Here is a 25,236-nt window from a genome sequence, read left to right on the forward strand (position 1 = left end):
TATGGTAAAAAACACTTACTGAAGAACCCACATTGTAGCTATTAAAACTTATCTTAAAGTTCTTCATTATAATGGTAGATGATATTTCAGATACAACTATACACGTTACTTACGTGAAATTTTGTATATCCGCGTTGCACAATTTAATGGTTATTTCCGATTAATTTCGAAGACTTGCTGCCTTCATTCACTAAGGGTACGGCATCTGGAGCGAAGATGGTACCGCGTCACTGCTTTGTTACCTTCCTAGGTGGCAGTAGTTGCATTTTCTCCCATTTGGTGATGCTGGTGTGCGTTTCCTGACTTGCATCGTCTGCTGTGCTTTCTGCTTCCTGTTGTCAGGCGGCATTGCAGGGTGGTGGTTGGGAGGCTGGGCTGGCAGCTGTGTTGCATTGCTGGGTGTTGTGTTGTTCCTGTTCTTCACGTGGCTGGAGTGCACTTACCCAAACCCTCTCCAGCTATGCGAAGAATAGTAACACCACCACTCCGAGCAATGCTTCAAAGTTGACAGCCATTCCCCCAACCACCACCCAGCAACGCTGCCTGACAACAGGAAGCAGAAAGCACAGCAGATGACACAAGCCAGGAAACCCACACCAGCACCGCCAAATGGGAGAAAATGCAACTCCCACCACCTGGGAAGTAACAAAGCAGTGACGCAGTACCATCTCTGCTCCAGATGCAATACCCTTAGTGAATGAAAGCGAGTCTTCAAAATTAATCGGAAATACCATTAAATTGTGCAACGTGCATATACGAAATTTCACGTAAGTAATTCTTAAACAGCGTTTACCGCATCCATCATGAACTATACACATGATGAACATTTGTGTAGGGCAATATGCATTTAATGCTAACAAGAAATACTTATACATAAAATTTATTAACACTTATGTTATGTATTGTACTGATCTAATATATAATGGCAAAGGTTTCATGAAGAATCTGAATTAGGGCTGAGTAAATACCGAAGTGAATGTATTGGTATTGGCAGATACCAGTGGTACCAGTATTGGAAAGTGTTAACCTTCATGGTGGAGTAGTTAGCACAGCACACTCAGATGCTAAGGGTCACAGGTTAGAATCCCAGCCTGGGCATTCTTTGTAAGTGTCTCTTCATCAATTTCATCATGTCAATCATAGTCGTCTTTGCAATTAGCCAAAAGTGGCACAAAAAGTGAAATGAAATAAACAAAATCAACCGATCAAATACTGGAAAGTATCTGTTGAATTTTATTTACCGATACCAGATGATACTTTTCAAGCAATTTTAGCCTTTTAAAAAAGGTCCACAAAAATGAAGACAACACTTTCATGGAATGTAATTATTTCAGAAATTATGCATAATTCAAATTTTCCATTTATTTTGGACTGTATTTTGTGATTACATAAGAGATCTTTTAATATTCTGATGTAATTCTTGAATATTTTGAAGCAAAACTCTGATAAATTGATGCTTATAATTGGAAAGCAATACTTAACACTAATATTAATCAATATTTTGAACAATTTTCAAGCATCATTATCAATAAGAATGAGCAAGAGTATCGGCATCAGTATGGATATTGGTCAAACTGATATTGGCTCAGCTCTAATCTGAATCGTTCTGATAAGTTTTGCCTAACAAAAGTGTTTCATGTTAGAAATGAACTGTACAAAACAAGAGGTACATGAATTAAATGTTTATATTAATAAAAAAAGCATGAAAATGACAGAATGGGTACTCAATTACAGACCATTCAAAAAAATATCAGCCTGACAAGATTTTCAGTAACAGAAAATAGAATGGGCAACTAAATGGAAACTAAACCCAGAGCCTTCGGCACATGAAACTGAGACCTGGCCAAGGGACACTTGGTAGTCTGACAATATCTTCACCTAATGCATGGAAAATTTCAAAATTTGTAGTGCTTTTTCTAGGAAATGGCTGGCTAGTGCATGCTAGTACCTTGGCATATCAATAACTATAGGGTACCCTATCATTACACGGAGTCCCATTCCAATCTCAATTTCCCAAGCAATTGCGAGTTATCACTGAACAGAAATGTAACACTTTTGCAGATTGTTTACTAAATTTTCTGTCACCTCAATTCTACTTTAACTATTTTTTATTTATTTTTATTTTACATTGCTTTTCTATTTCCTGGGTTAATTGTGATGATGATGATGACAAATGATGAACTAAACTCTGGTGCAACCTATCTTGACAGTGACGTAGTAACAGCATTGCAAACTTCCATCGTTGATACTTTCACTGTCTGCACTAAGAAAAAAGACAAACAAGGGAAAGAATTTCAATAGTTTGAAATGCAAGGGAAGGAAGTCCAACATGTCGCGATGCGAGGTTTCTTTTAGAATGGAATCATGTAAAATAAAGAGCAATTAAAATGAGCACGATGTATAAATACAAGAAAATGAACGGAATCGGATAATGAATACGAGATGGCAACGCGCCTTTGAACGGAAAGTTCGCAAGGCTTGAGCACAAAAATATAGTTCCTTAATGAAAACACGTTACAGCGTATACAGAGCATATAAATGTGTTAAAAATATTAGGTACTTAAAAACTTGTTGAAATGTAGAGTGTTCGGCACGATTATTTTGTTACAAGTCGAAGTTAAAATTATATATACTGCTCAGCAAAGAAGAAAAAACCTCGGAAAATATGCGAACTAAAATCCACCCCCACTTGTTTCTGTTGCGGTGAACGGCAGCAGACGAGAATATGGGGGAAAAATCTTCTCTTTCTCTGCTCTCAAATGGCACGCTGTTGCCACGATGCCTCACAGCTGTTCTCTGACAGATGAAATTCTGGCGGACCTGCCGCAAAACACGACGTTCAGGATGGCGCGGTCAGTGGTTGAAGAAGTATGGATAGCGTTCGTGATGATTCCCGATTTAAATAATTAATGACAATAAAATCTATTGTCATGGTTGTGATTCTTACTATGCGATAGTAAATATTACCATCTAAGAAACAGATTTTATCTTCAATTTAATTATTAATTATAATTATATCCTTAGAGACAGTGGCGGCGATTGCAGGTACCAGGTCAGAGGCGCTAACTTGTTTCGCCTTTACTTTTCGCAAGACCTTTTCCATTCTTCTTTGGGAAAGTTCTGAAATTCTTCTCTTGCAACTTCCAGTACTCTGCCCAAATTACGATCCACATTTTGTGATGCAATACGACCCTTTATGATACCCCAAACATACTCAATAGGGTTTAGATCGCAATGATAAGGTGGAAGACGAAGTACGGTGTGGCCGTTTTCTGCTGCAAGAGTGTCGACCCGATATTGCGGGGGATTTTTGTTGGTTTTGATTAGCTGATATAACTAATATATAATACTATATATATTATATACTATATAATATATAATACTATATAATCCTAAGTCATTGCAAATAATGTTGCGAAGAGTTTCACGACTACCCCGAAAATTAATTTCTTTCTTTAATTTCGAAAGCACTTTTTTTTTACTGTTGGCACTTCATGTTCAACCGTATAAAAATTACCAATAGTTCTTCTAATCAAACACTTGTCAAAGTCGTCTACAACAAATCTATGCTTTTCGGCAGACGTAAATTTCGTAAATTTGCCCCCGGAATTTCCTTCCTTTCTAATTTTCTTAATGAAAGTGTCCGACATTTGAACTGCAGCCGCCGCACGCTTTGTAGTTTGATTGACCGGAAACGTGTAACATCCTTCTCTCGCTTCGTTGTCAAGAAATTTAACAACATTCGAAATCACCTCTCGGCTCTCACTATGTACGGTTTTGCCCTTCATTTCGGTACAAACAACAGACGCACTCGAACTCAATTGACCTTTCGTCCAGGTAAGTTTGGCAACATTGACAGGGTGTCAGAAGTCGAGCAGTCCTTGCTACCCCCCACCTCCAACCCGACCCAACCCTCGATCAGCTGTACACAAAAACGTTCCGTTCCTCCTGTGTGCTTTCTCTGCGGACTCTGAGACACAACTGTGACAGAGAGAATCTTTCATGCTCTGCGCGGAGTGATACAATGGTTTCGCATCAACCTGTAGTGCGGTCCCAGCTGACGTCACTGTCAAGATAGCTTGCACTTTAGTATAGTGAAATGGTGGTGGGACAAACAGGATATATGCTTGATAAGGGTTCGGAACCTGGAACCTTTAGCTTCATAGAGCATTATGCTGGCCACTCCACCACAAAGGCAGGCAGTTGTCAAAATATATCTTGTTTATGGTAATTATATATTTCTCTCTCCTACATTAACTGTCAGCATTTGTAACTTCTTAAGAGTTTTTGTTGACATACAAGCCACTGATCCAATGAATTAGAAAGTCTGTAATGCAAGATGGCATTTCATTCAAATTAGCACAGCAGTACAGGACTTATACTTTAGTAATTAGAGAAAAGCAATGAAATTCAAAGAACACATGCAACAGTAATCTTGTGTGTAGTTTTGAATGGGTGTGAACTACAAGAATAACATAAATTAACAAGTCTTAAAAATAAAATCCTAAAGATATTTGGACTCAATAGAGATGACACAACAGGGCAGTGGGGAAGGTTACAAAATATTGGAACTGCAGAATCTATATTCATGCCTTGGTGTCAATAGGATAATTAAATTAAGCAACTATGGTGGATGGGCAATAGGGAGAATAGAAAAGTTTGCATGCTCTTTGTTTTGTTGAGAAACCTGATGGTGCGAGTCCTGAAAGAAGGCTAAGACAAAGATGGAATGTCACCATTAAGATGGACTTGAAGAAATTGACGAAAAGATTCTCTCGGGCTGTGAGTTGTGGAAATGATTCCAAGCTTTCGAGAGCTAACAAAATTCGTCGCCAGGAAAGCTTCAAGTTTTACTTGAAGAAATTGGTAATGAATATCAATAATGAATATCAATCATGTATTTACCGCAGCCAGTTTAGGATCTATGTATTCAACCTTCAGGTTTATGAATGACAGATAGGTACTTAGGATATGTGTATCTCGATACAAAAAGTAAACATTCCAGGCTTAAGAACATGTATTTTCTGTAAGTCTGGGCAAATATGTGAAAATGAGAAAAATATAGGGAAACAAATAAAACTGAAAAGTATTGTGTATATGGCAATAAAAATATTTTACAATTGTTTCATTTCCATTATTTTTAGCATCTAAAGGGTAAATACTTTCTCCAATTTTAGCACCTGAATTCTGTTCCCTAAACCTTGAATACTGAAGAAAAAAATACAAATCATTAAGTGGACTTACCTTAAAACACCTGAAGCATTCCTAAAAACAGTAGACCAACATGTTTCTCCAGGTGAAGTAGGATCCCAACCCGAACGAGGAATGATAATATGATTTACTATTACTGCTAATCCATCATCAATTATAGACCTCTTCAAATCCTGCAAAAAACACAGTCCAAGCTCAGGGTCTGATCTAATTTGGTGCATAATTTTCAAACCCTCAAGACTAATCAAGTGGCATAATATCTATGAAGTGAGTGCAGAGGTTGCAAAATCTCAACGTATTCACCATGACTAACACCACAAAAATTTTCTCAAATTCTCAAGACATTATGAGCATAAATTGGCAGTTCATTATCTTGCAGAAACACCACATTCAGCTGGTGATCTTTCAAATCTGATAATGTATAGATATGGGTTGTCCAGATAGGGCAGCAATGCCAACGTGTTTTCAAAGAAACAGGCCCCCAAAGCTTCAACACATCACAAAACACACCAGACATGCATCTTCGTACTGTCTCTTTGGATTTCTAGAATGGCCTGAAGGTTTTACAATTCCCATATTATGTGGTTATGACAATTTACCTTCCCTGATATACTTTACTTTCATTAATCAATCACAATCCTCATAGGTAGAGGCACATAATTTTGGTAAATAAAAAAAGCAAAATTTTGGTACAAAAACAGGGTCACCTTCGGGTTCAAAAGCAGTAAATAAAATAAAATTTCGCTGTTACAGCAGTGAAGAATTGGATGAAAAGTGGTATATAATAAGACATTTTGGTTTTAAAATTGTGAATATCTTCATAAATTTGATTTAAAACTACATTTTTATTACACAAAATTAACATTTCACTTCTAATAGCACATTAGTTACCAGGGTATTAAGTTTATTTCTGCGTAAAAGAGCCCATTTTTTACATGCAAATACATATAATCTAGATTATAAATATCTCGATATCGCAGATTATAGATATCTGTGTAATTCATTTCATTAGTATAGAATAAATGTAATATCCAGATAACTAAACTGAACTGCATCTTCGAGGAATTAATAATTATGAGAGATTCAGCTCATTTGTAGATAAAATAGCCAACCTTAAGATAAACAAATGATTGTAGGTCTTACCATAGCACTAGTATTTAAATGGCCTGAGAGAAAATAAAATCCTTCCACCACTCCAACAACAATTGTTAAGAACTCAGGCATGGAAGTATGTTTGTGCCTTCATTGTTCTTAACACCATCCTTGAATCTTTTAAACCATCATTGCACTGTTCACTCATTCACCACATCATTGCAGAAAGCCTGGAATATTTTCTTTCCCATTGCTGTTGTGTTTGTTCCAAGTTTTAATTCATACAGCATACAAAGATGTATCACTCACTATGTTTACAGTACTCATGCTTAACCTGTCCTCGCAGACATTCATGTTGAACTGCCCTGACCATACCTGTAGCTTGAGCATGTATATGCCCACCAAAAACTCACTATAGTTTTATCTGTATAACTTTGGAACTCTCAGTGTGTGGAATATGTGACATTCAACATCCTTATAACCCAACAGAACTTTCTTGGTTACCTTTATACATACAACCAAAATTGATATTTAGGCAATGAACTACTCACTTCACAAGAAGACAAATTCCAAAGCACTCCTGTTACAAGCTCCTTCACTTCAACATCTGGAGTCTTTCGCAACAACATAATTAATGCAGGAATTCCACCAGCATTTTTTATAGCTCTCTTATTTTCATCATTTTGCCTTCCATATGATAAATTTCTGTTTGAAAAAGAAAAATCACATTGACATTTTTAATTTTAATTTTATTAATATTTACAGTTGCAAATAAGAACTCAGCATGTTAAACTTTGTACATACACTACACTATAAGAAGTGACCAATATTTGTTTCAAATTGTGCACTTCTGCTGCAAGCTATTTACAGCAATATAGAATTTTGTTGACAAATCAATGTGTCCATGTTGAATACTAATAGAGTATCAATTATCCAGTCTCATATGAGGGTTATTAGGAAAGTAACTTCTGTTTGGGTATAAAAGAAAGACCAGGACATTGTGAGAGTTTTTATTATATACAAGATACAACTGAAAGAGACAACTCTAAGCTATTTTTCTACATAAGCACAGTTTCTGTTGAGACACTTATCATACCAAAACGGAAGTTACTTCCTGAATGACCCTCGTATATACAGGGTGGAACTGAACTCTACAGATAAACTTTAACAGGTTGTTCAGGGATGTTGGCTGAGTGTTTTCACAACAGGAACCCATAGTCCCTGGAACCTTATTATAGGGTAATGTGATGTTAATGTGTTATACTTGTATTATGTCTTTTGGACTGTGATAGATAGGTTCTGATAATTTCAAAGAAAAAATAAATCAACTACTGATCACCTTCTGTTATATCATGAATAGCAATACAAACAATACAAGAAATTACATGATTAAAAAAACAAACCTAAAGTCCATTTTTTTCCACTACGAAGTGGATGTAAACAAAAGCACGTGTTCCAGAGAAAGCCAGTGCAGCCCTATTGGTGGATTCTGGCAGTAGTCCCTCCGCAGACCTTTTGCACCCTGATAGATAGTCCATTCAATGCCGTCTTGAAACTAGAGTAATACAGCATTATATGCTGTTCAAAGCATTTACTAGCCTTATCCTTGCTTATGAATTCATAATCATTCTTTAGTAAAGCACCTACGGTGACATTCACTCATTCAAATTAACGAAATTCCCGCTACTTGTCCGTCACTCTGTGTTGTGCAGTGTTGCAAATTCGCAATATTAAGTAAAGTCTATAATCTTGAAACACCGGACTAGACAGAATCAGAACATGATTTAGACTGACAGTGACTGACATGGGAATCTCTAGATTACACACGTGTTGATGTATATACCACAAACACGCACACACTACTTTCAACTTCATGCGTTTTATCTACAATGGTAAAATCAACACACTGCAAAATATTGTAGGGAAACCTTTGAGAAAAGCCAAAGTGCTTGGTGCAAATATAACCAGTGATGCTTAAAATCGTACGGAATGTTACTTTAGCATTTATTAAATGATCCACCTATGCTTCCTTTCCTTTACTTCCCACATAAAACATGCTCAAATTTCAGGAACCTGAATTCCCCCAGCTTGTCAAAGAAAAATGCCAGATGCATACACTGGCAACTGCTTCCAAGAAGGAATTTGTAGAGGGCGGGGACACAAGCTTTTGGCGTTACAGATGGGCAAACTGTGCCATTCAGTGTTGCTACCCGACCTTTATAGAAACATCGTTACAATTCGGTAATATTCCAAAGATGTTATCGTATCTAATTGCTATATAGCCAATTTCGCAACTACAAAGTTTTATTAATCTTCGAACACGGGTGTACGTAATAAGATCTTCACATTTCTTGTATCTAATTCGTAAGGGAAAAAATAACATAGTTGGAGACACTACTTCTCGTGGTCAAGAATCTTCCGAAACACTGTTACCCTCAAGCACACGGCTATTTATAGCTTTCCTCCCCTCGACCCTGCAAAACCTGCCCTTCTCTTCCTTGCCGTGTGGTGGTTCTCGAGATTTTGCGTAGTGTTTATAGGTTGTAAATATCATTGAATGTTGATGTGGCTTCAACAGCAAGTGTTACAAAACATCTACATTTGAAACTTTGAACAAGTGCCGATACCAAAATTGCGGTGGATCCAGAGTATTGTGTTGAATCGTTAACTTCTGAACAGGTGTCTTAAAAACAAGCATTTATGCGGTCCGCAAGGAAATTCAGCCGAACAAAAACGCGGAAGGCACATTTTAGTCGATTTTGGACTTGCTGCCGTTAGCAGGAAAGTGGATGTTTTTTTTTCTCATGGATATGAGTTTGTCTACGCTGGTTAAATTATTGCATGATTCATTTGGTTTATTTTACTTCGCATTTCTGCCACACTTGGTTAATCGCGAGGATGAGTGATGATATGGTGGAACTGATGAAATAACACTCACAAAGAACATCCATGCCCAGGCCAAGATTCAAACTTGGGACTTCTGGCGTCGTAGCGCACAGTGATAACCACTCCGCTACAACGGACAGCTGTGTGAATTCTTCTTACATGGTATATTACCACTGACGAGAACTGACATCGTTGGTAAGTTTTTACCTCTATTTTATTATATTTTCTTCATCTCTCGTATTTACAACAGTGTTCATTTTAAAACTAATATTTGCACATTTTTAAAAGTCACTCTAGTCTCGAAACGTTGTGGAAAATACTGACACTGAAGCTAACACGTGCGCTGGGAGGGAGGGGCAAGTGCTGGCGAATAGAAACTGGGCACCGCGCGCATTAATATAAATTTCGGTAACTTATTGGCCACACCTACTTCGTTCTAAAGCTGGAAACAGAATAGGACAAAACTCATACTTGTTTGTTAAATAATTGTACTGTATACTGTGTACTCTTCAATACGTAATGTTTCTTTAAAGCAGGTTGACCGCCATGATCAGAAAAAAACTGTACAGTGATGCAGCATGGACTGTTGCACATGCTTCAACATCAAGGAGCTTCAGCAGCTGCAATAATCCTAGTAACCAGGTCCATGGGAGTGTCAACTGAAGTCTCGCACACTAAGCGAATACCGTGGCAATCAGTCAAATGGTACTGCACCGAGTCAACATACGCAAAGGTAGAGAAACAAAATAAATTCCATGCAAACATACATGAAGGTAGTAGAGTGAACAAACGAAAGAAATGCAAATATTTTGTAATAAGGTACAGTAGACCATGGGTCCCTCATATCAAAATACTCAGCTAGGGTTGAGCCAACACCAATACTGATGTATCGGTATCAGCTGATACCGGCAGTATCGGTATCTGCAAGTATCAGTTGATTTTCTATTACATTTTCAGTGGCTAGAAAAGAGGGCAAAGGCAACAGCTTGTCTCAAAATTTGTCCTTTCTAAAGTTCATTCGCCCTTCCTTGTGACAGATTGGAAAACCAGGACATTAAGTTCTATAGATTTTCCTAGAAACACTGGGTCATAAACCCCCACCCTCCTGGGAAGCAGATGGCAAGATCAAAGGCATGAACCCAAATGTGACCATGAAGGCATGTAACTGCTTAGTTAACGCTGTAGGAAATAAAACATTCATTGCCAATTCTTGCTTGAAGATCGTGGTCATAAAATAGGTGGATGTTTTTAACCCCTGCCACACTAATGCCGGGTCAGGTAGTTGCAGAGTTCTTGGAAGGTCACTGTGAAATTAGCTTTGTTTTATCTACGTTCAAGCAGGAAGGGGAATCAGCAATTTATACTTATCCTCTTCACTTCTGTCTTTCGTGCGACTGCTGGTATCGGCCAATGAGGGTTATTTATTTCCACCGAAAGCTGGCACTCGTGGTGGAGTGGTTAGCACATCACGCTATGAGACCAGGGGTCCCGGGTTCGAATCCCGGCCTGGGGATTGATGTTTGTGAGTGTCCATTCATCAATTTCATCACATCATCACTCATCCCCATGAATTATCCAAAAGTAGCACAAAATCAATTATTTTAGATTGGGAACATACGGCTTTTGGCAGTAATAAGGAAGATAAGCTAATCGGGACTGGATCTACATTTTAAAGTGGGAACCACTATGTGCCTCCACTGAATATCGAACCCGGGATCTATTGATTACAAGGCAACAGCGGTACTGCTACACCATCGGGGAGAAAATTAAACTTATGTAAGTATGCCTGTGTGTATATACAGAGCATTCCGTGACATTTGCTATGCGACTCAGCGGCAAGCGGGCCCGCTTGCCACAGAGTCTCGTAGCGAATGTCACGGAATGCTCTGTAGAAAGAACAAAATAGGTATTAACATAGTCTTTCCTCCGTTGTTTCTTAGTTTGTGGTTACATACAACAATACTCCATACGCATTGAAGCAATTAAGTAATAATTAATTAATTTACATATTATTACGAATCGACCAATAATTATATTAACGTATTAAATAGAAACGCTTTTATTATTATATGTCTGAGACACTTGGCTCCACAAATATATTTCTAGATATGTGCCTAGTGATGTGACAAGTTAGTATGACTCGGTAAATAGCCCTTTTATTTTATACTGGAATTATACAAGTATTGGTATCAGCATCAGTGGGTATCAGTCATGGTATCGGTATCGGAATCTGTATATGGTGGTATCGGCTCAGTTCTACACTCGGCCAACATCCCTGAAAAACCTGTGAAAGTTTGTCGGTAGAGTTCAGTTCCACCCTGTTATATGAAACTTGTTTAAATTTGCAACAGGCTATTATCACTGAAATGGAAAAATTCACAAAATTACATCATTGACTAAATGTTAGTTTCCATGTGGTATTTTGAAGTTGAATGGTAGGCCAATAGGGGGTTTCTAGGGGATATGTAGAACATTTGATAATGGTTCATTTGAGGGTTTCCTAGTTTCAAACAAGTTACATAATAAATTTTTTTTTGGTATGGGCCACTCTACTGTTCATTCACATTATAATAATTTTGCAACTAGGAAAGAATGTTAGATTGGGATTAGAAAATATTACAGAAATTATATTACAGTAGAATCCTGAGAGTGAGCTAGTGCAGAATGTGATGGCCCCATCATATTCAATTTTGAGAGAGGCCTTACAGAAATGCTTCCAACAATGGCAGGACCACTGGGAAAAGTATGTGCAATCTCAAGTAAAATACAATTAGGGTTTCAGACCTCCAGCTGATTTATTGTATTCTTTCTTGGTCAGAGGTCAGTTACTTTTGAAGACAAGATTATTTTGAGCTGAATGCATACTGATATGATATTGTGTGTGTGTGTGCATGTATAACAATGATTGATACGGTTTATATTACTTAGCTTTCTGCCACTTTTGCTAATTGCAAAGATAAGGGTGTGATGATATGATCAAATTGATGAAGGGACACTCACGAAGAACACCCATTCCCAGGCCCAGATTCAAACCTGGGATCCCTTGTGTCATAGCATGCTGTAACTTAGGATTGCTGGCATGATGTGATAACCACTCTGCCATGGAAGTTGCACATAACAATAAATATAATGATGCATCACGTGAATAGTGATATCATGAGGCTTGATTCACATTCAAATCAGCTGGCTGCAATGAGTTTTGTCTTAGAAAAAGAAACTGTGTAATTAAAAATTTACTTTATAAAGCCATGGCAAATTAATTATACCTCTATGTACATAAGATAATAAAAATGGCACAATTATACACTTAATTAAAAACTATTATAGGTATTCAAATCAATAAAATTATCTGCAATTTTACTGATAAACTGCTACAAGTGGAAAATACCAATATTGTATTGATGTATCTGTCCCATCTCTACTTTGTATACAAACTACTTGACTTCAGCCTTCTGTTCCCCAAAGATTATATTCTGATATTCACACTACACGATAAACACAATTGTGATACAGATATACAGCATGACAGAAATTTGCAAATACAGTCTTACCTTAAAGCTCCACATGCATTTCTATACACATCTGGTGTTTCGTGACTTAGTAACTTCACTAGGGGTGGAATTCCACCAAGAGTTCTAGTTTTTTGTTTATTAGGATCATCCATGTAACACAAATGCTGCAAGTATGCTGCAGCATTTGCTTTGATCACATTGTTGGGATTACTAAGAAATCCGATGACTTCAGTTAAATTTGGATCTCGCCATCTCATCCCTGCAAAGACATTATATTTTAGTAAACAAAACTCACTAGGACATTCTTCAAACCTCAGGAATAGGAAATCTGCAGCCGTGTGCAATATTGCCTTTGAATTATTGAGAGACATAATGTGTAATATACCCATTACATATTAATATATAGTCACTTTTTTATTGTATATGTGTGTGTGTGTGTGTGTGTGTGTGCGTGCGTGTGGTGGTGGGGGGATAGGAATCATCTCCTTTGTCCCTTTGCTTTTTGGCAGTCATGACTGCAGTCATGCCAATGCAGTAAAAAAGTTGTTTACTACAATGTATGCTGCACCTTTTAATACAATAACATAGTACCAGTTATACTTATCAATTATATGTTAATCATTGCAAACTGTAAATACATATTAAAACATGGGTCTTAAAGACACAGGGGGAAGGGGGAAAATGCTAATCAAAATATTACATGTGAAGTTGTGCATTTTAGTGCACTTGTGCATTCATGAGAAGGAAACTGGATGCACCAAATATGAAATGTTTCCCTAAAAATAAGATGTATCAGATTAACTGACACCACATGTAATATTGAATGTTTATGTTGATACCTGCCTGTTATTCAGAAAGAAACTAGACTGTTGGAATAATATATCAAATTATGTAGATGTGTATATCTAAAGGGGAAACTCACAAAAGAACCTAACACTACTACAAGACACTCATTATTTCTGGTACCAACATGCTAACCTTTATTACATTAAAAAAATGAGCTTTAAAAACAAAAAAAACTAAGTCACTTACGGTGTATGTATTAATTATAACTAACTGCAATTACCAGAATAGTGATGAGGTGCTAAGTGTTAGATGTTATTGATTTAATAATAATGCACAGAAAAGGAGTGAATAACAGATTTAAGGGTCATGAAAATCTGTTTTATATGTCCATATAACTATGTACATATCAAACAAGACCTCTTTTCATGTTAGGAGGAATAAAAAAAACACTGTTGATAATAAGTAGACGTAAGTGAGTTAATAAATTATTTCTGCGAAACTTACTTGTAAATGTTCTATTAATTTTGATGGCCTCTGCCACCATCCACTTGGGAACTTGATGCTTCAACAGCGGAAATAATTTAGTAACTCACTTAGATCTTCTTATAATACCTCTTCCTTTAGTTAAAAAAATATATATGTTCTCTCTCTTTTTCCTAACACATCCCATGAAAAAATTCCAAAAATGTACTACCAAATTACAACTGTCTAGAAAATGTTTAAATTTTTTACAGATGTTGAAACTGCAGCAAACATATTACTTTGATTTGCAGCTGAAATTACTTTCCCTAATTCAAATATCAATCATATTTATGTCCTCAGATCAAAATTAAAACTTAGTTCCAAGGACTTTGGCAGCATGGTAATAATTTTAACTTAAGAAAGTTGACATTGTAAATATTTTAATAAATGAAAATATTTACAATCTCACCAGAGGCGCAACCACGAATTTTTGTCTGGGGGGCAAGTACCAGGATAAACATAATAATAATAATAATAACAACAACAACAATGATGTTAATAAAAATAATGTTAATACTAATAATAATAACAACAACAACAACAATAATGATGTTAATAAAAATAATGTTAATCCTAATAATGATATTATAACTATTATTATTATTGATTTGCTTTATTTTACTTCGCTTCTTGTGCCACTTCCGGCTAATTTGCGAAAATGGGGATGAGTGATGGCATGACGAAAATGATAAATGGATACTTGCAAACATCCATGCTCAGGCCTGGATTCAAACCCAGGACAAACATTATTATTACAATTAGTAGTGGTAGTATTAAAGACGTTATTATCCTTGTAAATTTCGCAAAAAGGGGGTAGAAGTTGGTGCATTTGTGTTCGAACAAACTATTTGAATTATTTTTTAACATTAATTTCACATTAATAACAAAAAACAAGCACATATACTATTTTTGAAAGACAGAAAATGTTTGATAAATGCATTTGAAATTCTTTTTTACATTAACATAACTTTCATGCACGATATATGTTTCACATATATGCAATGTGGAGTGACGTGGACACTAAATTGAGCGTATTCAAAGTTTCCTTAATAAATATTATATACAGGATATAGTATTTAAATACATTACACAACCAATTCATCTATCTCTCAATAAACCAATAGCAAAAATTATATAAATTGTCTCTCAAATGTGCATGCTCCCTTTCCTCCAAACAATTGTTCATGCATTTAAAACAAAATCAATTAAGACAGTCTTATTTCTCTGTCTGGTGATTTACAATGCATTACAGCGAACAAACAGAGATTGCGAGTGAAGCGAGCAATAAAACTTTTGGATCCAATTGTTCTGCAGGCTGAAATCAATATTAATTTAATAGGGTGCAAATAATTTCACGGAACGCCATGGCATTATATCATTTACAACTTTTGTGCCTCCCCGATGGTGTAGTGGTACAATTGTTACCTTGTGATTAAGGTGTCCCGGGTTTGATACCCAGTGGAGGCACATAGTGGTTCGGAACCCACTCTAAGATATAGGCCCAGTCTCAGCCTTTCTGTGCATAAACTTTTTCATCTAGATCTTTCGGTGCCCAGGGCTGTCTCCCGCCATCCCCTAGCTACAGTTATGAACTTGACAAAACTTAAGAAAATTTTGCGAAAAGTACTTGCATAAAATTTGAAGTTCTGGGCTGTAATTGCCCTCTGCAGGTACAGTAGGCTGTCAATGCTTGCTCCCCTAGAACTCATTTCCGACCAAGGTTTTGGGGAGCAATGCCCCCCTGTGGTTGCGCCACTGAATCTCACTAATTTCACCAGTCATTCAAATAAATCTTGAAGCTTTCTTGGTGAGACATGATGTGAAGAGATTTTCTCCAAGATACAAATCAAGAGATAAGAAAAATATCCAAGAAGCTCTGGAACATTTTCAGAAAATTTTAAATTTATTTTAATTAAAATTTTTGTGTACTTGAAATGTAGGTTATGTTGATAAAGAGAGAGAAGGCTAAATCTAGATTAAGCTAAATTACTTACGTTTCTGCTACAACTGAAATGTACAACAAAAATGTAAATTTATTAATAACACTGTTTGCTACAGCTATGTTATGTATTGTGATGAAATTGCAAAATGCTGCTTCTGCATCCACTTTCATGCTTCTGACTGAAAAAAACCTTCTGTCATCAAACCAACTTTCATTAGCTTTAATATTAATGCATGTTAGTAAACAGAAAAAAAAAGTTATGATGCAGTGTTGATGATTACAAAACAAACCCCAAACTTCAGATACTAAAAGAATACAGATCACCAGATGTCACAATACTGAAACAAATATATACGAATAACGAAAAAAAAGAAACAAATCACGCTAACCACCTCCGAGCATTCAACAGGCACAACTTAAAATACAAGTATGTCTGTATTCCCAATAATCTTCCAAGTCTACCACCAAGTTACCTTCGATGCATATGATAAACCTTACATTTGCAATTAATGAACTCAATAGTTCATATACTCCGTGCATTTTTTTTAATATACTGATTGAAATCTCATTCAAGTGTTGTCAATTTCTACTAATTTCATCATGCACATTCTCTAGCATGTTAGGTGGTGACCTGTACCATGGGAAAATTAATTGGCAACAAAAGCTGGAAAAAAAAATGTTAACGATTTTATTATTTATTGTACAATACAAGAAGAGTATCTACTTGTAAATGGACTATTAGGTTTAGCAAACAAACTCAAACCAACCCCTATTATCACCATCAATTGAAGGAGATCGAATGGCAGGATGCAGTGGGAGATGATCTGGTGGTTCTTCTTCATCGTCAAACATTGCTCTTGGAGCTGGACCATTTTCTTCATAGGTTCGAGGGTCTGCACCATTGCTACCATAACCACCAGGGATAGTGCCATATGGAGAAGGGGGAGCATATCCATATACTATTTTTTGGTCATCTCCTACATAGGAAAAATTTAAAGCATGAGGCATGCACAAAGGAAAAGGTTATGTGCGGATAACATATTCTTGCAAAACAAAATCTATTGGATAATTAATTATTTGAAAACAACATAAAAAACAAAATGTATAAATTGGTACATAATGAAGAAATAAAGTATTTTTACATGCAAAATGTGAGGGTTAAAATCAAAAGTTTTAAAAAAAATCAACAAAGAATTAAAATGCTGCACTTGAAAAAGCTGGTGAAGGAAGGTTCAAGAAAACTTCAAACCTAGTCTTTTCTCAGTTCCATGTTTATCTAAGGTTACCAGACATCCAGTTCTTTTTTCTGTACATGTTCTACATTTTAGCCTTATGTCCGTGTTCGGGAGGAATTTGAAAAATATTATACATGCTCTACATTTTGAACATCACATAATATTAATTAGGAAAATATGTGTTTCAGTTAAACAAAGAGAAATCATGCAAGTTACAAGTCTATGGACTGGACTCCCAAACTCAATAGTAAAATTTATTTTGATTCAGTCATTGCCCAAAAAGAAAAGAAAAGTTTGTCCAGCTAGAACAAAAATGGAAGCAATTAATGAACAAAGTTTTGGCACCACATTCTGATGATGTCACTGTTTATTGACTGAGCGGAATTTCTTGCCTCGAGTTCATACTGATGGAACAAGGCGTTTTCTATTTCTATTCAATATTTTGATTATAAAACAGGGAGTCTTGAGAACAAAGTTATTGAACTAAAAACTACCCCAGATAAAACTTCTGGAATCATTTCAAGCTACTGAAAAGTAATTGCTGAAAATTTGTTTGCCATTCCAGGTCATAATGCAAATGTTGAGAGAGTATTCTCAAGGTTTAGTACTGGCTAAGTATAATTTCAAAGAATTTGACTGTTCAGTCTCTCATAAATCTATATTTTGACTGAACCTGAAATTTTGAAAAACAATGGCTCCTCTGAGAAGTACCAGTTAAAACATGTAGTACGAAATGTATTGTTTAGTAGTGACTACAAGTTTGGAAATTTTGCATTTAAGAATTCATTAAGAAATCATACATATTTTTTTAAAAAGACTGAAAAGTATCAATCCTAAATTACTTCCCAACGTGTTCTAACATATTATTTATTCCGAATGTAGTGTGTCCTACATTTTGGGACAGTATGTCCTACTTTTCCCTCAGAGGTCTGGTAACCCTATGTTTATCAATAAGGTATTTGTATGAAATAAAATAAGGTTCAGCAAAAAAGTAGGAAGGGGAGAAAGCAATGATTTCCTTAGTTTCTGCATTGCTCGTTTAGTCTACATTCTAATATGAGTATGGCTTCTTTCTGTCCACACACAATCTTTGAAGAATATTTCATTCCCACTTCTGCTGTTCGAAGAAAACTGAAGTGAAGACATTACATGCTATATTTATGAAAATATAACACCAAACTACGTATCTTAGTTTAACTGCACCAAAGACAATTCATGTACACACACAACATACACAGGTGCAACCACACATATTATGAGATACTGGTGGAGAGAAAAGAAAATAAACTATTTGAATAACTCAGGTTTCTAACTGAGTGTTACAGCTTATGCTTCAATTGTTGTAACAATATTAACCAAACATTTTCTACAAAATTTATTTCTTGGGCTACTGCTACAATATTATTTCTCTGCACGAGTGGATTTATTTTCAATTTGGCTTTGCATGTCTTATCATCATCATTACTACAATTCTAATTACAGCTTTGTTAACATACATACAATGTTGCTTTCTGTTGATCAATGTGATCCATTGAAAATGCAGATATTTCTAAACGTGTTTCTAAGTCCACAAAAAGGTTAATCAGGTTTAAAGTGGGATCCGAACCATTATGTCTCTACCTGGTATCAAACCAGATGCCAACCCCTTGATGCCCACTTGATGAACCTTGCCCACTTGAACCGAAGGCAGCACTACATCTGTACTGTTCAATGTTTTGGTGGATGACCATTTCCCATTTCAAGAAGTAACAATAATACTTCTAAATCTACAGTATGTCCATAAAATAATGATGAGGTTGTAAAATGAATAATTTAGAAAAATCACAACAGCAATGTAAAATCAATGGAAAATTGATGACAAACTCTCCAGTTTCTAGTAAAAGTGGAAACAGGGAGTAGACAACTGGTTCATGTAGTGTCACTGACACTTCTGGGTTGTAACAATCCTACTGACTTTCAATGCAGTTACAACTCAGAAGTGTCGGTGACTGTTCAATTTTCAAGGTTATTAAGCATGCCCAGGAATGTTAGTCACTATAGTGTCAGTACCAAGAAGGGTTCTGTGGTTTAACATGTTTGAATCAAGTACATGTGCAAGAATGATTCAGAGGCCTTTCTCATGACACTGGGTCAATACCGAAATTTTGGAGCTCCCAAAGGGGATTGAACCTTGCCCACTTGCACCAAAGGCAGCACTAACCATTAACCTACCAATATCTCCTTAATGTCTGCATGGCAACCAAAATAGCCCACATCAACTACACTGAAAAGCTAAGAAACTTTGAGTTTCTCTTCACTTAGCCATTAATTTTATGTTTCTATCGTGTTTTATCTGAACTTATACAGTTTTTGTTGTATCTAATGTACTTAACCACCAGTCATGTTGCCTTTTTTGGTTTTGGCTTACTAATCACCAAATTAAAAAAAAAAGGACACTGGTATGAAGGTCATAACTGCCATTTGTTTCTTATTTTGCATAACTTTTCCTCCATGCATAGGCTAGAACTTGAATCTGAATCTTTGAGGGCAAGATGACAAATCCATGTTAATTAAATATCATCTTATGTACAGTGATCCAAAACTCTCATGAAAAATGTTGATTATTGATAGGATGGAAAGTAAAATATTCCCACTTTTTTCATTTTAAAGTATAGTAATGGAAGATATTTATAATACTTTACACCGATACTTAATGTTTACAAGATAATTAATGGTGCAAACGTTTTTCAAATACCAATAAATGAGAGAGATACCATAATTATCATTTATAGGATTCAAAGTTCTGTATCTGGTAGGATATAGTAGTATGGTTTTCAATAGCCCATACTCCTGTGTAATGGTGGGGGGGGGTAAGATAGCAATTATGTTAGTTACATGAAAAAGTGCCAATTTAGTGACATGTATTATGATGGATATAGTTAGGAGTAAAAAATTATGGACATAATTGTCAACAAGTTCTTTAAGAGAAAGCCTAAAACCTGAAAATAGTGGTGATTTATAAAACAATACACACAGATATTAATATATATATCACCACTGCAAAAATAATATTTTCCTCTCCTGCAGTATCCATAATTACTTACAAGTATATTTATTTGCATATTGATGCCCATTAACTCGTACCTTGCAAAGTGACATGTTTCACATATAACACATCACTTGAAAACATTCATACATAGGTACACACAGTATCTCTGACACTCTGGGATGAAAAGTTGTATTTGTTGTTTTAAGTGGCAATGCCACACAATATTTCATATTCAGCAAGACACACTTGGAGTGAAAGTGGGGAAGTTTTTGTACAACAACTTCATTCAAAATTGAGAAAAATGGTAATAAAATTTTCGCAAAAGATACATGGGCATCAAAGACGACATGGGTGGGTGTAAAAATATAATAATACCAATACAACAAATTATTGGGTGGGATCCATATGAGTTGGCAGCAACTGAGTGCAATACAATGGCTCGGACAACCCATTATCGTTCTTGAACAGGTTTCATAACACAGTCATTAGATGTTAATACGATTGCCTTCCTGCACATCAAATTTCTAGGCCAAGTCCTTTTGCGCAACAAAAACCAGAACTGGCCAAAGAGGTCTGTGGCCTGTGACTTCTTCCTTTGGGGATATGTGAAATCACAGGTTTATGAAAACAATCCCTGAACCCTACCAGAACTTGAGGAAATTTGATGTGTCATCGGCCAAATCGAGGAGCAAGTCATTGGGCACATATGACAGATCTTTTGTTTCTCATTTTTAACTGGCAATATGTACCCTTTGTAATGATGTAGAGATATAAATTATGCCATTTCATGAAAATAAACGATTTTTTTTTAAAATTATTAAATCCGGCATTCTTGTTGGGACACCCTTCTAATGGGTGCTTTTGAATCTAGCCTATTTTCAATTAGCATCATATTACAACAACAAAATTAAATTACAAATAAAGAAACACTGTTATGTTTACTGACAATCACTACTAAGTTTTACAAAATACATACCATATCGATCACCAGGCCCTCCTGGACTAGGTGTAATACGATAATGATCCTGGCGAGGTGGAATCAATGTTGAATCTAATTCATCATATCCGGATTGAGGATATTGTGCACCTTTCCGAAGGTAATCTGCAAGTAAAGAGATCTGTTACAAAGGAAAGAAATAATACATCGAATTAAATGAAATATGGCAATGAAATAGTTAAGAACTTCACATGGTTGACAAAACTAGTGGCAAATTTTGGGACAGGCCAGGGGGTCGGAGACACCCTGAAATGTTCTCATATTTACTTGTTGACTAAATTATTTCCAGAAACTTTAGTAATGATTACCTCTAATGCACTACACTTACTTTTGAAAAACAGCACATGAAAGAGGTATATCACACATTTCACATGTCCAGGGGATTATTTTGGTCACTTATTGTTATTTTGTTTACCATTTTTGGTTAATTGCATCCAAAAGTGGTCAATGGGGAATATAAGTGCCTCCCATTTGGTCCAGGTTAAACGCTTAAACCTGGATGAATAGCATACAATTAAAAATGGCATTCTATATCCTTAACATGGATTGACTTGAAAATGGTTGAATATATCTTAAAACAAATTTCACCACATGATTTGGCAGACAATTTAAAGTTGAATCTAGATGGCAGACGGGGCATCAAGGCAACATGCATCAAGGAGGCGGGTCGTTTCACACTTTTGAATCGCCCTATAGAGCAGGTCCATGAAACTCATACTGTGCACCCACATGGTAGGCAGCCAATATGAAGGTGGCATTTACAGGAATCCAATGAAAAAATGAGAATGGCATTTACACTTTCCCCCGAAAAACGAAGCGTGAAAATTTTAATTTGGTTCAATGTGCTTTTTTCATCTGAAAGTAAAATAAATACAGGGAGTACATAAATGAAGTATACAACTTCAGAGTGCAATAAAAATAAAATAGCAATACATAGAAAACTGTCTGTGAGAAAAATAGTTGCTAACTGTGGAAGTTTCTTTGTAGACTGGTAATGGTGTCTCCACAGAAAATAAAATCAGTGTCCCCCTTGTGGTTTGGTAAAAGTAAATAAAGTTGCATGTAGCCAGGGTTGGCACGTTTAAAACAAAAGTGTTTTAAACAACTTGTTTTAAACATTAAAAACACATGCCTTTTTTCACAAATGTTTAAAGTGTTTAAAAAAGTGTTTTAAACATGTTTTTTTCAGACTTGTTTAAAACACCCGGCCATGTTTTTTTAGAGGTCTTTAATATATTTTAAAAATTGAATACTACATGGAAGAAACAGTTTTGTTTCTCACTTAATATATTGCAAAATGTGCACATTGTTGTTAATATCAATATTTAGTTGCATTCACGGTAAAATGTCATATTAAAGAAGTAACAAAAAAGAAGAGTAGCTACCATGTGGACTCACTAGGGCCTGGCAACTGTGGATTAGTTGAAGCTTCTCGAACAGCTTACATGCAAGATTTACATTTAAGACTAACATAAATGTGTATTTTAAAAAGTTAGTCAAGCGTTTACTTTATAATAGGAATAGAGTCCATCCATGGATGATTAATAGATTTCTTATTAACCATTATTCTTAGAAAATAAGTTTCTTGGCATTATGTTTTAAACGTTTTATTTGTTTAAAACATGTTTAAAACAAAAAAACTGTTTGTTTTGTTTCTTTTTTTAAAAAGAACTCAAATCTTGCCAACCCTGCATGTAGCACCATGTCATGGTCACATTTAGGGGTTCTGGCGGTAGGGTCCCACATATTTTCGATCTCGATAATTTTGGAGGTGGTGTGATGAGCACCACGCTCCAGCCTTCTTTACCCCCCGCCCCCCAGGTTGTCACAAGGTACCTATTGATTTGAGGCTGGGTGAGCCCCAGAGCCACTTTATGCAGGGACAAGGCAGGAAAAATTCCGACCTGTGATCACCCACTCTGGGAACCGAACCCGGGTCTCCCACATGGCACTGTAGCCCAGGCATGAAGAATGATAAAATCAAAGTTTGTGTGATTGTGTCATCTTCATTAACCTTTCCTGACGAGAAGCAGCAAATGTGTTTTAAGCTTCTGGTGCACAGCAAGATACAGTGCTATCAACGTGATCCGAATGTCCTGGTGACAATTATAGAAACAACGTTGTAAAGGGTATCGAGCGAAGTCAAAGTGGTCAAAAGTGGTCCAAGTGCCAGGTTTGTGTGTCGATTAGTCTAGGAGGAATTTCTCAAAATTTTCTCAGCCAATCAGCGTCGGTATTTAGGAACTAATTTAGGGATCTACCAGGAAAAAAAAAGATTTAGTTTTGTAATGACGTTTCATTCAAAACTGTATTTTTTACAGAACAAAAAGTTTTCAAGGCGATTTCACATGAGTCTCAAATAAAATGGATAACATTTTTAAAAAAAACATTAATAAGTGTTCCGGAATGTACCATTACTACTGCAGCTTGTCTAATAAGAGTGTCACTTATTATTAAATCCCCGTCCCTCGTTTCTAACGTGGAAATGAAGATTTCGGGACCAACAAATTTATTAAGACGTTATTTTCATTGGAATCAAAGGGAGGTGGGAATGTCCAGGGAACAGTCAGAGCTTGTGATTGCGATTCTGATTTGGGCCATGGACCTACAATTTAAAGTGGGGTCCGAACCATTGTGTGCCTCCAACTTATTATCGAACCCGGGAACCCTTGATGACATGAGACGAGAACAGATTTTGGCGCCCCTGAACCGGATACGACGCCTCCCGTTTTTTTCTTGGGGAATAATGTTATTTTTATTCCAAATGTTCTTTTTAATATTCGGGCCAAACAACAGCTTCTCGATCCCGTAATCTACCAAAAACAAAAAAATATATGAATATTATCTCAAGTCCGCACATTCCTCTCAACAAATGCTATAACTATAGCAAAGCTCACTAACAGTCAAATCAGGGCCATGCCAACCACCTACAGTGTTGCCAATAATCAACAATTTCAACCGACGAAATCAACCTCATAGGTACAACGCGCGAAGTGTCGACTGAGCAGCTTAGGAGTGTGACAACCCTGGAGGGCCAGAGGTGTGGAGGAGGCAAGGGGAAGCTCCGACCTTGACTAGACTGTTTTCGTGGCGAGAGCTATAAGAAAAGTGTCCTTTAAAAATATGTTCGAAATGCGAATTTGGCAGTGTTAATTCTCGGATCTAATTTACAATGCGATACTATGCAGTATATTGAGTACATTTTCTATAAACTACAAAGAATCGTCAATATAATCGCGTTTCTAAAAAATAAGAAAAAATAGGAAAAACACTAAAACAATAAAGATGAAGAACTGCTTCAAATGTAATAGAACACCATGACGGAGTATCAATTGAAGGGCTAGGATGTAAAAGGTTATTAGAAGCTACACAGTATTTTTTTCGTGTTGTGTTCACCTCAGAAGGCTTCACTGAGTCCAATGCAAATTGTATGACATGGCAATTTCACTCGAAAATTGAACGATCACAAATTTTACTTTGTAACTAAAAAATGACCAAAATGTTAGCATGTTTTACACCCGAGCCCTTCGATTTATAACTGGCATTGATTGATCGATTGATTTGGTTTATTTTCCTTCGCATTTCTGCCACTTTTGGCTAATCGCGAAGATGAGGATGAGTATATGACGAAATTGATGAAGGGACACTCACAAAAACAGTCATTCCCAGGCCGGGATTCAAACCCGGGCGGGACCTCTGGCGTCCTATGCTATAACTCGCATTAATCAGTACTTTTTGTTGTCTCTTGATTCACCTGTATTATACTTATCTATACATTCATAATAATTTCATCAAAACTCCGAACTCCTCGATTTAGATAGACCTTTTTCAATCTTGAAAACTTCTCTGCAATTATAAATCGGTACCTTGCATATAACGTCATGAACGAACTGTATGCAATAGCAATTTTAAGCAATAACAGGAGTGGAAACTAGTCACAGGAGTGGAAACTAGTCAAACTGTTGAAATTACTGACAAGTGACAAAAACAAACCATAACAACAAAGTCGGACTAAAAACCTTTTA

General features: G+C 36.1%; 1 protein-coding gene across 8 annotated transcripts in view; it reads right to left on the bottom strand.

Annotated features, from left to right (window-relative positions):
• p120ctn (adherens junction protein p120) overlaps nucleotides 1-25,236 on the bottom strand; it is a 273,656-nt gene that overhangs the window by 37,877 nt on the left and 210,543 nt on the right. For 5 of the 8 annotated variants that reach the window (XM_083117637.1, XM_083117638.1, XM_083117640.1 and 2 more), the window contains 5 exons: nucleotides 21,191-21,316; nucleotides 16,719-16,928; nucleotides 12,741-12,960; nucleotides 6,855-7,008; nucleotides 5,245-5,384 (listed from right to left, as the gene is read on the bottom strand). In XM_083117637.1, the coding sequence (XP_082973763.1) occupies nucleotides 5,245-5,384; nucleotides 6,855-7,008; nucleotides 12,741-12,960; nucleotides 16,719-16,928; nucleotides 21,191-21,316 (850 nt within the window). The remainder of the gene's footprint in view (nucleotides 1-5,244; nucleotides 5,385-6,854; nucleotides 7,009-12,740; nucleotides 12,961-16,718; nucleotides 16,929-21,190; nucleotides 21,317-25,236) is intronic. The other 3 variants (XM_083117639.1, XM_083117643.1, XM_083117642.1) reach the window with 3 other exon arrangements.

This window comes from Lepisma saccharinum, chromosome 2, assembly GCF_977018435.1.
Source record: "Lepisma saccharinum chromosome 2, izLepSacc3.1, whole genome shotgun sequence".
NCBI classification, from domain to species: Eukaryota; Metazoa; Arthropoda; class Insecta; order Zygentoma; family Lepismatidae; genus Lepisma; species Lepisma saccharinum.